This window comes from Ricinus communis, chromosome 3 (assembly GCF_019578655.1).
Source record: "Ricinus communis isolate WT05 ecotype wild-type chromosome 3, ASM1957865v1, whole genome shotgun sequence".
Lineage (NCBI taxonomy): Eukaryota > Viridiplantae > Streptophyta > Magnoliopsida > Malpighiales > Euphorbiaceae > Ricinus > Ricinus communis.
In genome coordinates, this window is record NC_063258.1 from 23971128 (window position 1) to 23985523 (window position 14396).

General features: G+C 34.1%; 1 protein-coding gene across 2 annotated transcripts; it reads left to right on the forward strand.

Moving 5' to 3' along the window:
- Positions 1-3453: 3453 nt before the first annotated feature.
- Positions 3454-6516, forward strand: LOC8264816 (26S proteasome non-ATPase regulatory subunit 9). 2 transcript variants are annotated; one of them, XM_048372401.1, is made up of 5 exons: positions 3454-3745; positions 3843-3903; positions 4169-4273; positions 4897-5182; positions 6288-6516. In XM_048372401.1, exons 1-5 carry the CDS (start codon positions 3605-3607, stop codon positions 6307-6309), a joined length of 615 nt encoding a protein of 204 aa, XP_048228358.1. In that variant the 5' UTR covers positions 3454-3604; the 3' UTR covers positions 6310-6516. The 2 variants fall into 2 exon arrangements, with proteins under 2 accessions (XP_048228358.1, XP_015580997.1); XM_015725511.3 differs by having other exon boundaries at positions 3460-3745; positions 4816-5182.
- The last annotated feature ends 7880 nt before the right edge of the window (positions 6517-14396 follow it).

A 14396-nucleotide genomic window follows, 5' to 3' on the forward strand; every position in this document is an offset into this window, starting at 1 on the left:
AATAATAGCATATTACCGCCTGTAATTGCATCTCTACCCTTTGGGGTGTGTGCACAATCACATAGAGATGCTTTCTTTCATATTAAGTCTTGTTCCAATAAATTAATAATAAAACTTCTGTTGGGGATATTTTCTCTCTTTTCAAGAAGGCTTAATTACCAACAAATGCCTCAAATTTCATCATTTTAATAAATTTTAGCCCATGCATCTTCAATAATGCTTTTTCATATGATTTTTTTATTTATTATTATAAGTAATTAAATTTTTTATTTTAATTTATCTTAACATAAATGTATATTTTTATAATGTTTTTCATTTTATTCTGTAATTAATTTTTATTAATAAAGTAAAGAAAAAAATAAATAAGAAGAGATGGTTTAAAATATATATATAATATTTAAGAGCTACATAAAAATTAATTTCTTTCTTCTTAAATTTAAAAAAAAATATATGACTCTTAAATTATTTTAGAAAATAAATATGTATTACTGAGTTTTTTAAACGTTTAATTTTTTACATATGTTTCTTGTAATAGAGAAGAAACATGACTTAAAAGCTTATCGAAGATGCTTTTAGATTTTTTTATAAAATATTCATAATTTTAATTTTTTTTCCAAAAATACTCTTATAAGAAAAAAAAAAAGACGGTGAAAAAATGTTAATGTTTTTGTAAACTTACTTTCTTAAAATAACAAGAAAATTGAGTTAGTAAAATTTTGTTAACTTATCAAAACACATTATAAAAACTAAATCTAATCAGTATCTTTTACTGATGTTCTTCTGCCATATTCTTCTCCATAAGATCTCCACTTTCATCACAAAGAAATTCAAACAATTTCTCCTCATTAGTCTTTGTTAATAAAAAAATTGATAAATCGAAAGAAAAAATAGAGAAAGAGGCGTCATTTACTAATAAATTTGTCATTTTTTCCACCATCTAGGATAGAAAAATCATTTTTTACTTGCCATTGTTTGTCGTTGTTGTTACTATCTCAAATATCCTTGATAACTTTATAGATCGTTAATACTTTAAAAGTAAATAACAAAAATAATATACTATATTTAAAAATCACTTAAAAATAAATTTAAGGAAAGAAAACGTAGATATTAACTCATTTTATAAAAATGAGTCATTTGAAATCTTAAATTTTACATATGTTTCTTATAATAGAAAAGAAACATGACTTTGGAGCTTATTGGAGATCACTTAATTTTTTTGCTGAAATATTCATAGTTTTAATTTCTTTTCTAAAATATCCTCCTATAAAAAAATAGAAAAAAAGGTTAACATGGTTGTAGACTTACTTTCTTAAAATAAAATAAAAATCTGAGTCAGTAAAATTTTGTTGACTCATCAAAAGCATCGAATAATTTCATAAAACAAAATCTAATTAGTGTCTTTCACTCTTGTTTCTCTGTCACATTCTCTTCCATAAAATCTCCACTCTCGTCACAAAGAAATTCAAATTATTTCTTCTAGCCATAGCTCAGTAAATTCATTTTTAATAAATCGATAATTACTTTTTAATATAATAATAAAAAATTGATAAATCAAGAGAGAAAGAGAAAAAAGGGAGTCATTTACCAACAAATTTGTCATTTTTCTTACTATTTGTGAAAGAGAAGTCTTATTCTACTTACCACTATATGTCGTTGATGTTACTATTTTAGATGCCTCAATAACTTTACAGATCGTCGTTACTTTAAAAACTTTATAAAAATGTATTGGGCGATTGATACATCGAGAGGAAAAGAAAGAGGAAAGTTATCTATGTGAGAATAGAGAGAGAGAGAGAGAGAGAGAGAGAGAGAGAGAGAAAAGGTGAGAGTTATTGGACTCAATCAAGAATGGCTTTCAACTAGATTCTTTTTTATCTTTTTTAAAAAGAATATTAGATAAATCTGTTGAAATGCTGAAAGTTCATATAATATATTGAAAACTAGGCCTTTCAAGAAATTATAATTTAATGTTTTTATACTTAAATAATAGAGATATTTATTTTATTAATAGAAGGTGTTCTATTTTTTAGTACCTTTTCTTTTTTCTATGTAATATATTTGTACTTAATATCAATTATCACCAAAATATAATTCTATCACAGTGCATTATGGAACTCATATTAAGATTTAATTTTAATTAAAAATATAAAATTTTAAATTATTGTTTTAGTTATATGTTAAATTATTTTTAAAAAATTATAAGAAAAATAAAAAAAAATTATATCAGTATTTGTACTATAAAAAGAATAATATGTACCTAAAAATAATAAAAAGATAGAAAATATAATTGTTTCTGGTATTGTTTTTTCAGATTTCATGGATGCAGGCAGGCAGCAACACAAGGGAGAGCAAAGACAAATTGAAGGAATTACATAGGAGATTTTATTCCTTTTTTTAAGATTAACTGGTTAAATTATCAGATGTTTATTCTGATAATTTAACATTTCATTAGCAAATAAATAAATAAATAAATAATATATTATTAGTTTATTACTTAAATCTCTTGTGCAGTGACATCATGCCAGTTTTTATGTGTATACATTGTGAAGGCAATATTTCTATTCACTAGAATACTGATGGAATAGGGAGGGAAAAGATGGAATATTTTATGTGAGAGGATTCTCTCAAGCTATTATGCATAGTCCTTTTTTGTCTATATTAATATATAATGTGTGGATATTAATAATATTAATGAATTTAAAGTGGGAGAAATATTATTTATTAATTATTGATTCATAACCCTCTTTCCTATTTTTTTTTCCTATTAATTTTACTTTATATTTATAGATAATTTTTAATTTTTTATTATATAATTTTTTTATCTCATTAATTTTTAATTATTTTATATAATATATATACACTCTTTCATATATTATTTTCTTTATCTATAATAATTAATATAATTACTATAATGATAATGTATTTCATTTGTATCATTCACGAGAATTATAATAATAATAATAATAATAATGCAATAAAAAATTTAAAATAGTTATTTATTTTGTTTTCTAATTTAAAAAAAAAATATCATATCCTTATATCATATCATATGTCAGATTTTTCGTTTTCTATTTTCATGGAATTTAGGTTTTCTGTTTTTATCAACCAACTGAAACTCAGATTCAACAGTTAAAGATAAACTTTAAGGATGCTGAAGCTTCTTGAAAGATAGGCTTTTTCTCTTGGCTACAGTTTAAATCCCGTATATGGCTATTAGTTTGTCTACTGGGTTCATTTGGTGCCCAGTGGCTTTTGGATTCTTCCCTGAATATAATCTCGCTTGTATCTGGATGCCTCCGAGCTTTTTCTAATGGATGATGATACCATTATTCAAAAATAATATATTAATTAATAAATTGTTAAAATTTATTAACTTAATTTGTATTTTTATATAAATTATAGATATTATAAAATATATTTTTATTTTTGAAACAGTTTATTCAGACAATAGTGGAGACCTCACGCGTGTTGCACGTGCAGATAACATTTCTGCAAATATCCAGAACCAAATCCTCTAATGACACGACACCATTATCTTCACCTCCAAGCTTAAACCCCGATAATCACTAACACATCACAGGAACTAAACCCCACAGAAAAAAAAATGGTAGCAGCAAATCTAAAATCAGAGACAATGAAGCTAATGGACAAAAGAACCGCCGTTGAAGCTGAAATGAACACTATCATCGATCACCTTTGCCAGCCTGGCGGTCCCGGTCTCTCCGGCAATCTCCTCGACTTTGAGGTTTTTTTTTCTTTTAAATTAAAAAAATCCTATTAATGCTTAATACAGTTTTGATGCCCTAATTTTCATTATCTTAATTGATTTTGTTTTTATTTAGGGATTTCCCCGTCAAGACATTGACATTCCATCTATAAGAGCTGAACGGCAACGTCTTGCTGGTACTGTGTTTATAATTTCTTAATTTATACATTTTTTTTTAATTTATCATGTTTGTAATTTTTTTCTTTAGTTGCTCTTGTTATGGTTTTCAAGTTGATAAGTTAGGATTATAATTTAGCAGAAGTAACAAATTTTGTTATATGAGAGATATGTTAACAGAAGAATAAATGTGTTTGAACTGAGGAGTCAGGAGTAGCAGAGCAATGTTTTTAATATTGTGTTTATTTATTCATTCATCTACTAATTTTTTGTATTGAATTGCAGTGCTGAGAAATGACCACAAGGAGATAACTGAGAAAATAAATGAAAATATACAAGTTTTGCATTCAGCAAGGCTTGCTTCTAGATCTCCATCTGTTAAAGATTCAGGTATTTAAAGAGATAATAATTATTTGAATCTGAAAATGGTATTTCTATCCATTATTTGTGAATTTTGCTGTGGGTGTAATTGGGCTTATTGTCCAATCGAAAAGTTTGCCTACTTGCAGATCTGATATATTCATACTCTGTTTATAAATTGATGGTACACAATAGAATGTCCATAGTCCATATTTTCCATTTGAATGAGAGAACATTTTAATTCAGAATTTTGGTTTAGCAGTGACCAATTTTGCTAGTAACATTCAATTATGCTTGTTGCCTATTATAGTTCTCACAGTAATTGATGTTTTCCTTTAGTATAAACACTTTCACTGTTATAGTGGAGTTCCACAGGATAATGGTATTGAAGTATGTTCGTCTTGTCTCTGTATAATTGTTACTTAAAGTTTTTATGCAACGTAGTGATCCTGATGATTTTCTGAACGAAATTAAATGCTAAATATTTTGTTTATTTGCTATTTATGTGACATCTGGATAAGAAATAAATTTCTGTGTGAAATCATGAGCGAGTATTCTTGCTTATTTGCAAGGTAATAGTGCTTCAAACAATCAAAACTCATCAGTTGATGGTGTTGTTGCTTCTGCATCTTCACACAATGTTCTTCTGAAAGATGCTTCCAATTCCATGGATCTGGACGCCATTGTCAGCATACCCTTCGCAGTGGTTGATGAAATAGCCGATGGATCACCAACAGCAGAGGATGGTTTACAACTTGGAGATCAGATTATCAAATTTGGCAGTGTGGAATATCAGGTTGGTATTAATCTTCTGCAAAGGCTTGCTACTGAGGCTCAGGCAAATCAAGGTTGTGCAACACCTGTGATAGTTTTGAGGCAAGGTGCTCCAATCAATTTAACAGTGACTCCTAGGACATGGCAAGATAGGAGCCTCCTGGGGTATGTTTATCATTTTCTCATTTTCATATTTCTTTGTCCAATTGGTCCATAGACGATTTTATTAATGTGCTACTTTAGGACTATAGTCTCTCATTTATCATTTTATTAGCTTGAGCTATAATTATGAGCAATACCTCAAAAAAGTGCATGTGACTGATTTCTAGAATGTTTTATAATGGTATGAGAAAATAGTGTTTCCATGGGCTTTTCTAAATTTTAGTCATTTATACTGCATATAGGTGTTATTAAATTAGATTTTGAGGTATATGTTATAAGAAGGTTATCATTGTAAAATCCTGAATGTCCTTCCATAAATTGTAGATCCAAAGAAGTTGAGAATACTGAGGAAATAGTGATGGTAGAAGACAGCTTAGAGGAGAATATTAGTGGAGAAAGTAACTGCATTGTTAGGATACACTTATCATGAAAAAGAAAGCTTGTTAGATTCACATTTGAGAAGGATTTGTAGAGAGGGCTCTCTGTTGGTGGAAAAGAGTTCACTGCCACACAGTATGATGGGAGGTTTGAGGCTATCTGGAGAGTGGATTGCTCTTGTACGTGGATTGGGAGTGGGAATGTAAACTTAAGTGTCTAAATGTGGAATGATGGGCATAGGCTTCTTTAAATCACTCCTTGGTAACAAATATGATTTTCCTGCATAATACACTCTTTAGGATTGTGTCTCAAATATATTGCAAAAACCATTCACAAGGTGGATAAATTTATATCCTACTCCCGGAGTTCAGGTCCCACTTGTGCTCCAAGAAAGGAAAAAGTTAAACAAGGTCCCACTATGTCAGCTAGCAGGATCCAAATGCATGTAAAAATTCTTTTTCTATTTTTGATCATTTGGAGCAGAGTGGGCCTGTACTCCAAGAGCAGGATAGGATTTTCTCTATAGTAAAATGGTTTGATTGCTTACAAACTTTACTTGTAAACTACATAGAATTGATCTATGTACCCATGTTTAATGTTTAGCTTATTATAGCTAAGCTAGGCTCTTCGCACATGCACCAAGCTGCATTGACTATCCTATGGATGGGCTGCTACCTGCTACTGCAAATCTATTTGGTTACTGATTGTTTTTTCTGTTGGCTGCTTGCAGTTGCAGTTTCCGGATTTTGTAACTGGTTGCATGGAGTGAACTGGGTACAACTGTTTCCATCCATCAGTTCAGTGATGAGCAGTGCTTGGATAAGGCTTGTTGACAGTAAAAACTCTCTAGCTTTTTCATTTTCTTCCTTATTTTGTGGCAGTCAAATACTTGGTTTAGCAATATGTTGAAAATTCCAAAGACCTTATGATTTAGTTATATCTACTTTTTCCTTTTTGCCCGTTTTTCTTTTAAAGCTTTATGCCTGTGTTAAATAAAAGAAAAGGTAATATTCACAATTATAACCTATAGTTTAGGAATTTGTGATTTGGAGTTGTGTTTTTCTTTCTTTTTTTCCTTCTTATTTTTGGTATTAAGTCGGTACCCTTAGACTTTTTCTGGTGATGGTCGGTTTGTATCTTCAGTTCCTGATGTTCGATTGAGTTGATTTTTTTTATTCATTGTATTCGATTCTTCTGGGGCTTTTAAAAGTGTCTAACCATGGCTAGAATCGCAAGATCGTTGCTAGAAGTGTCATCTCTTTTCTTCAGTTCCAGCGACTATGCTTTGAATATACAATGATGATTCTATGGGCATTTTTATAGTATTAGTCTTGCAAGTTTTTTTTTTTTTTTTTTCTTTTCCTGTTGGAATTGTTGACCAGAGAATGGGTTTTGGATTGCAATCCTAAGTTCTGTTATCGCAGAAAAATCGTAGGACACTGAATTAGCACAAGAAAAAAAACACAAAATGAAGTTTCAAATTCTTAAAAGGAAAACTGCTTAAGATACATAGGAACATAAATTGGGAACTACTAAAATCCTGCAGAAGCTAATAATATTTCACTAATTAGCTTCTTGGTTTGTAAAAGTATACCATTATTTCTTAAAGGGACAATTGAGTCAAGTCAATTCATAAACTATGCGCAGTTGACTTGGAAATACTCAATTGAGTCCAGCTCTAGTATTAGCTGTATTTTTAGAATAAATATAGATATTTTATTAATAAAAATTGATAAGTACATCTTAATATAAAAGATAAAAATAAATATTAAACATCAAAAAATATATGTAAAGAAATTTACTTTTAATAGTCATCAAATTATGTAGATGGAGTAGTAGATTGAAATTCTACGGAAAGAACGCTCCACTCAGTGGTACTAAGTCACATATCGATTTTATAGATATTTTTAACGAGTTCGATTCTTTAAATGTAAGGTTTGATTTTTTTTTTTCTTCACCACTCTTATAGAGGAAGAGTTCAATCCATAAAATTTCTATAAAAGGAGAACTCAAATCCCCGTAATGGAAGATCATAAAACTCTTTAAAAAAAATATTAATATTTATTTATAAAATTGATTAATAATAAAAAAGAAAGAAAAACGAGACTACCATCGATCTAAAAGTAATCGACAGTAAGTCAAAAGATGAAATTTTGATGAAAAATAAGAAAATAAGTGATGTGTTTGTTAGTACTTGCAAGTGTAAAAACCGTTCTTATAGTAAAACAGTAAATTTACTTCGAGGTCGATCTCTAAAGGGACTGTGAGGCTACTTATTATATAGACTAATTATCAACTTAGAACGATAAAAGTACATCTAATCATTCTATATAAAGTACCCAAACAATAAATAAATGCAAATGCTTATAATTTAAAACTATATACTAAAGAAGTATTTAGTCTAGCCAATTACTTACTAATCTCTTTGTTTTACTTTAAGTCTAGATCTAACGAATGAGATGATGATGTGCCTTTTCTTTTAGTCACTCAAATTAATGATGCAACTAAAGTTTTTTCTACCAATATAGATTGAAGCACAAATGTTGTTTCTAATACATTCTAACTTAGATATTTTTATAACAATTACTATTATTAAATTAATATGATGGTTAACTAACAATAATAACTGAAACTACTAAAGACATGAAGGTAAAGAAATCATTCATTATATAAATAAATAACAAAGTTCACACATAAGTAAAAAGTCTAAACTAAACACTTATGAAAACTAGCTTAACATATTTAATCCAATGATTATGGTATTAAATAGAGAGACATAAAATAATAAAATAAAAGCTTCCTTAAAATCTCAAATCCTTCAAGTAGGAAGATGATTGGTCTTCACTCCACACTTCTTAAAAAGCTTTTTAAATCTAAAAGAACAATGAAAACTGAAAACTAAATGTTTAAAGAAGAATTGTAGAGAAAATTGCAGAGATAAGAATGATGGACATATGTTGATGAGAGATGCAACAGAGAATAGATAAGAGAAACCTTTCACTTCTAGAACTAGGTTTGTAGAGATATATATAGAGAAGAGTCATCCACCGTGTCACGACCCCACCCGTGGACCCGTGACCGGCACTAGGGAATGGGTAGGCGTAAGGCCACCGAAACCTGTAGTAAGCCTGACACTCACTGACTTAAACAAATCTCATCTCAAATTAATATTTTTAAAGCCATAAATTATCTTAATAGTTACATTCTACATAAATACTTCGGTTTGCCAGAAAAATTAGGCGAGACCCGAAACTCATAAAATTTACAACTAATACATCTACTATTACTATTGCGGAGAATCTAAGATCTTTTACAATTTGACATACCAAATCAAACACATCACCTGATGATGAAGAAGTCGGGTTACTGAATAAGAGTCGCGGGAAGACTAACAGTCACACATCTGAAAAACAGTAAATAGAGACTGTCAGTCTCGAGAGTGAGCTAAAATCATATATCTAAAAACAGTTTCGAATATCTCAATATCACCTTATTTAATTTTAAAATAATTAATAAGTCATGCTAACCATACGTATAATGTTAAAACATATGTGTCATGCCATGCTTAAACAAAAATTATTCCATATGCAACGGGACGGAGTACTTCAGTAGAACCCTAATCCTAACTTTAACATCTCGATTTATTTCAATACTTATGTCTCAACTAACCTCAACTCTAACATCTCGAAACTCGCATTCCAACAGGACTGGCGCCCAGAGAGCAAAGCTCGACCAGGGACCTTACCTCCAGTCCGATCACTTAACTCTCAGCCTTAGCCTTTCGGCTCTCTTATCCAACAAGACTGACGCCCAGAGAGCATAGCTCGACCAGGGACCTTACCTCCAGTCTGGTCACTTAAATTTCCAAATAAGCCAGCGCCCAGAGAGCAATGCTCGACCAGGGACCTTTACTCCGGCAACCACACTCTACTAAGCCCAGAGAGCGATGCTCGACTAGGGCAGGTCCTAATCTTTCTTTCTTAAATTTTTTACCTCTTTACCCTTTTCTTATCTCTCCCAGATTTATATTAGAACACTCATCCAACACTTATGTTCTACTGTCGTCCCATCCTGAGTCATCATGCAATATTAGAATTGGTGATAAAGGAAAAATATATTTAAATAGTAATTAAAAGCATCATGCAAATAATAATAATAATAATTAAATAAAAAATTAAAATTTACAAATAAATAATCACAGTAGCAAATCAAATTTTACGCATGACACGTGCATAAGCGATATATGATTTTAATTCACAGGTTTGGAGACCTCCTAACTCTGCTCTGGTGCCTCGGTTGGAGCGAGCCGAACAAACAGACTATCTAGTCATGGAAAACAATTTATCAAAACGCTGAAACAATCGATCATTAATCCTAGGTCTAGACTCCTAGGACTGACCGTCTAAGAATCTCGACTCGGGAGAATCCTACCGAAAATTCGGCAGAACCTCCCCTACAACACGGACATTACCCCCCGTAAAAACGGGTCCAGGACCTGCCAGGAAAACACTTCAAATATTCAACAATCCAAACAACGGGAGTCGAGTCCCCAGACTTCACTATTTCCTGACTCCGCCACACAGCACAAAATACGAGGCAGGCAAACTGACAGACAATTATTTTTGACTCACAAATATCATCTAATACTCAATATAAAACAATAAGCACAATTTTAAATCAAAGGATTTCCAAGATCAACGGGCCAGAGAAAATTACCGAGATGCTCAGTCGCTCGGTCGACTCGCCTCCAGCCGCCGGTGTCCGATCGACGATCCGAACACACCATCGGACTCACAACGACGCGCTGATGACGATCCCCACTTCCGATTTTCCGATCCGGCACCCGGTCATCTGGAGAGATTTGCGGTCGATTCTGGCGAAGTCCGATCGCCAAGCGGTGCCATTCGAAGCTTAATTTGAGGAGAGTCGGGATACGTTCTCCGATCGGCCATCCTCCGCCGGAGCTCTCCGGAAAAGCCGGAAAACACAGCTGCCACCACTTCGCCGGAACTCCCTCCTCCGGCCACCAAAACTGACACTGCCACCGCCAAAAGAAAGCCTTCAAGTCACCGGTCATTTTGAGACCAAAAGCGCCGCCAAAGGATGTCGGAAACGGCCAGAAAAGCGTCGGGAAGCCGCTGCCTTCTTCCTCGCGCTTCCACCGGCCGGCATCGACGCCCGATGGTCGCCGCCACCGGACGACGCACCCGACTCCTCCTTCTTCTTCATGCGCGACGCCCACTTTCTCTCTCTCTATCTCCCGATCTCATTCCTTTCAATATCGACATTAGGCCCCCGAACTTTTTCTTATTACAATTTGGTCCCTCAACTTTCTTAATTACTTACAATTCCATCCAGAAAACTTCTAATTTAACCCCAAACTTCTTTTTAGCCTTTCAATTAAGCCTCTAACTATTTAATTTGGGCCAAAACCGAATTATTGAAAATATAAAATTACAAAAATACCCCTGACCGACATATTTATTTACAAAAATACCAAACTCACAAATTTCCATTAAAACCTCATAATAATAAAATCATACTTTTAATCCTCATCCAAAAATAATTCTCCAATTTAGTCCTAACACAAAATTAAATTAAATAATCAATTTCCAACTTAAAATTTAATACTACTAATCAATTATAATACCAATTTTCCCAAAATTCTTTTATAAAAACATCCCTTACAATTTCTATCATAATTTTTTCAATATATAATTTTATTTATATATATATATATATATACATTTGGGAAAATTTTGAATAACCAAATAAAAATATAATTTATTCCTCAAATAATTTATTTAATTAACTCCTTAAAAATCAAACTAAATGGATATGGAAAATAACTCACTATTAAATATATAAAAATTCCGGGTGTTACACACCAAGATAAGTTTCCCTAAAGATGAGTATACAAATATAAGTTTATCTAATATATATGACTACAAGTATTATTATCTCTACCAAATACTATCATATAAATAACTCTTAATATAAATCTTAATAATTTTACAAAATGATTAAAATGTCATTTAGGCAAATAGCAGTCCACACGTCTTAATCTTGGGTCTTGATACAAACATGTCCAATTAAGCTCATTTTTTTAGTATTTAGCTTCATATTTTTCCTCTTTTGCTAATATTACTTGAAAACATATAATGAAGCTTAAGTGAAGTAAAATCACATATTTTCACCATAGTATATATAGAAAATACACTAGTAAAGCTTTAAAATATCCTAAATAACTATATATAATTTAGACCTATTAAATACCCCCACACTTAATGGGGGAGGGTGTCACAGCCCGCCTCATCTTGGGCAAGGAAGGGCATCCATGGCGAAATATGCCCAACATACTTGACCCGAAAGTTCTGACCTAGCCCAGTTGGTTGCCTAAGAAAATCAAGAGAAGGATCTGAGATTCTTTGGAAGATCACGAGGCTTTGTGCAAGCCAATGAGCTGCCTAGAAGCTTCCCTTGTTTGTATATAGAGTAGCTTCCAAAGGAAGCCTTGTACACATGAAACTTGTGGAGAATTCTAGAAGAATGAATTCTAGCAACAAGTTAAGGAGGTGGAAACCCTATAAATACCCCCTCCATCCATCATTTGTAACACATAAGAGGAAGGTTGGAAACTTAATAAAGCTCTCCATATTTTCACATTTCGAGTGCTCTGACTCTACCTACCCAGTCGAAACCACATTGCCTACGCTCACCTGATCTCTCCAATTCTCATATAGGCTTACTTAGTTCGACTTCGTCAAGCAAGTTAACTAAGTGCCTAGGCGCCTCGTGCACGTCCATGAAGTTGTGTGTAAGGTTAGCCAAGTCGCGCAGCACTTAGTTAACTTGCTTGACGAAGTCGAACTAAGTAAGTCTAGATGAGAATTGGGAGAGATTGTAGGTGAGCAGTGAGGGTTTCGGACTTGGGTAGGGTAGAGTTGAGAGCACTTGAGCTTGGAAAATATGGAGAGCTTTATTAAGTTTCCAACTTTCCTCTTGTATGTTCTTGTTGTATGTTACAAATGATGGATGGAGGGGGTATTTATAGGCTTCCCACCTCCTTAACTTGTGGCTAGAATTCATCCTTCTAGAATTCTCTATAAGTTACATATGTACAAGGCTTCCTTTGAAGCTACTGAACAAAGGAAGCCTGGCTGCATAAAGCCTGCATTTTCCAATCTCAGATCCTTCCCTTGATTTTCTTGGCGACCAACTTGGGCTAGTCGCAACTTCGGTGGGCATATGTTGGGCATATTCTGCCTTCCCCACTCAATCTCGCGACGTTCTCGTCGCGCCTTGAGCCTTGTAATTTTGGATATGCTCAGGAAATTGCCATAGCAAATCTTCACGTTCCCACGAAACCTTGGTGTCGGGCAAATTTTTCTACTTCACTAAGTATTCAGTGTAGTTAGGAACTCCTCTTCTTCTTATCACTCTGTCCGCAAGGATGCATTCAATCTCCTTGTCGAACTCGGTGACAACAGCTGTTGGAGCACTTCTAGATTTGCCATGGCTGGGGTCTTCTTTGTCTTCGTGGTATAGCTTGAGCATACTCACGTGGAAGACATTATGGATTTTTAGTCTCGAGGGCAGTTGGAGCTGGTAGGCAGCAGCGCCAACGCGTTTCAAGAGTGGGAATGGGCCTTCATATCGCCTTACCAAGCCTTTGTGTACCTTGCGGAGGGACTTGAACCGATTAGGCAGCAGCTTCACCATCACCAAGTCGCCAGCGCTGTATTCCTTGGGGCGTCTCTTCACGTCAACCCACTTCTTCATGCGCTTCGCTGCTTTGTCGAGGCATGCCCTTGTTATGTCCGCCTCTTCGTGCCATTCCCTTGCAAACTTATAGGCGGAAGGGTTGGCTCCTCCATAGCTAGCAGTAATGGCATTTGGCGTCAACGACTGCTGTCCCATAATGACTTCGAAGGGACTCTTACCCGTGGACTCGCGCCTTTGGAGGTTGTACGAGAATTGGGCTACGTCAAGTAGTTTTGCCCAATCTCGCTGATGAGCACTAATATAGTGCCTTAGATAGTGTTCCAGCAAAGCATTAATCCTTTCCGTTTGGCCGTCGCTTTATGGATGAAAGCTTGTGGAGAAGTTGAGGTCTGTGCCCAGCAACTTGTACAACTCTCGCCAAAACTTGCCGGTAAACCGAGGGTCCCTATCGCTGATTATACTCTTCGGCAAGCCCCACAACTTCACAACATTCTTGAAAAAGAGGCGAGCTGCTAAATCTATCCACGACTTGCTAAATCTATCCACGACAACCATGATACTTCCGAACCCTTCGGATTTTGGCAGGGCCACAATGAAGTCCATCGAGACACTCTCCCACGGCCTTTCAGCGACAGGAAGAGGTTCAAGTAGGCCAGCAAGCTGTTGTTGTTCCACCTTGTCTTGTTGGGCATACAAGGCAGGTCCGAACATAGGCCTCCACATCGTCCTTAAGTTGCGGCCAGTAGTAGTTTTCTTTGGACTAGCAAGTGTCTTGAGTCATTAGGGATGTCCGACCCAAAAGTCATGGCATTCCTTCAGAACTTTTCCCCACCGGTTTCCCCATTTCGGCACATAGACTCAATTGCTAACAGTGAGGAGAAGGCTATCTTTCTCCCAAAATTGTCGAGTTTTTCCCTCAATCGCCAGCTTGATGATGCTCTTGGCCAAAGTGTCTTGCTGCATTCCTTCCTTGATGCGGCTAAGGAAGTTGCTCTACGGCGTGCTAGCAGCAATGGAAGCCAACTCCGCTTTTCTACTCAACGTATCAGCGACAACATTGGCTTTGCCCGGTTTGTATTCAAGCTTGTACTCGAATTCGGCCAAGAAATCTTGC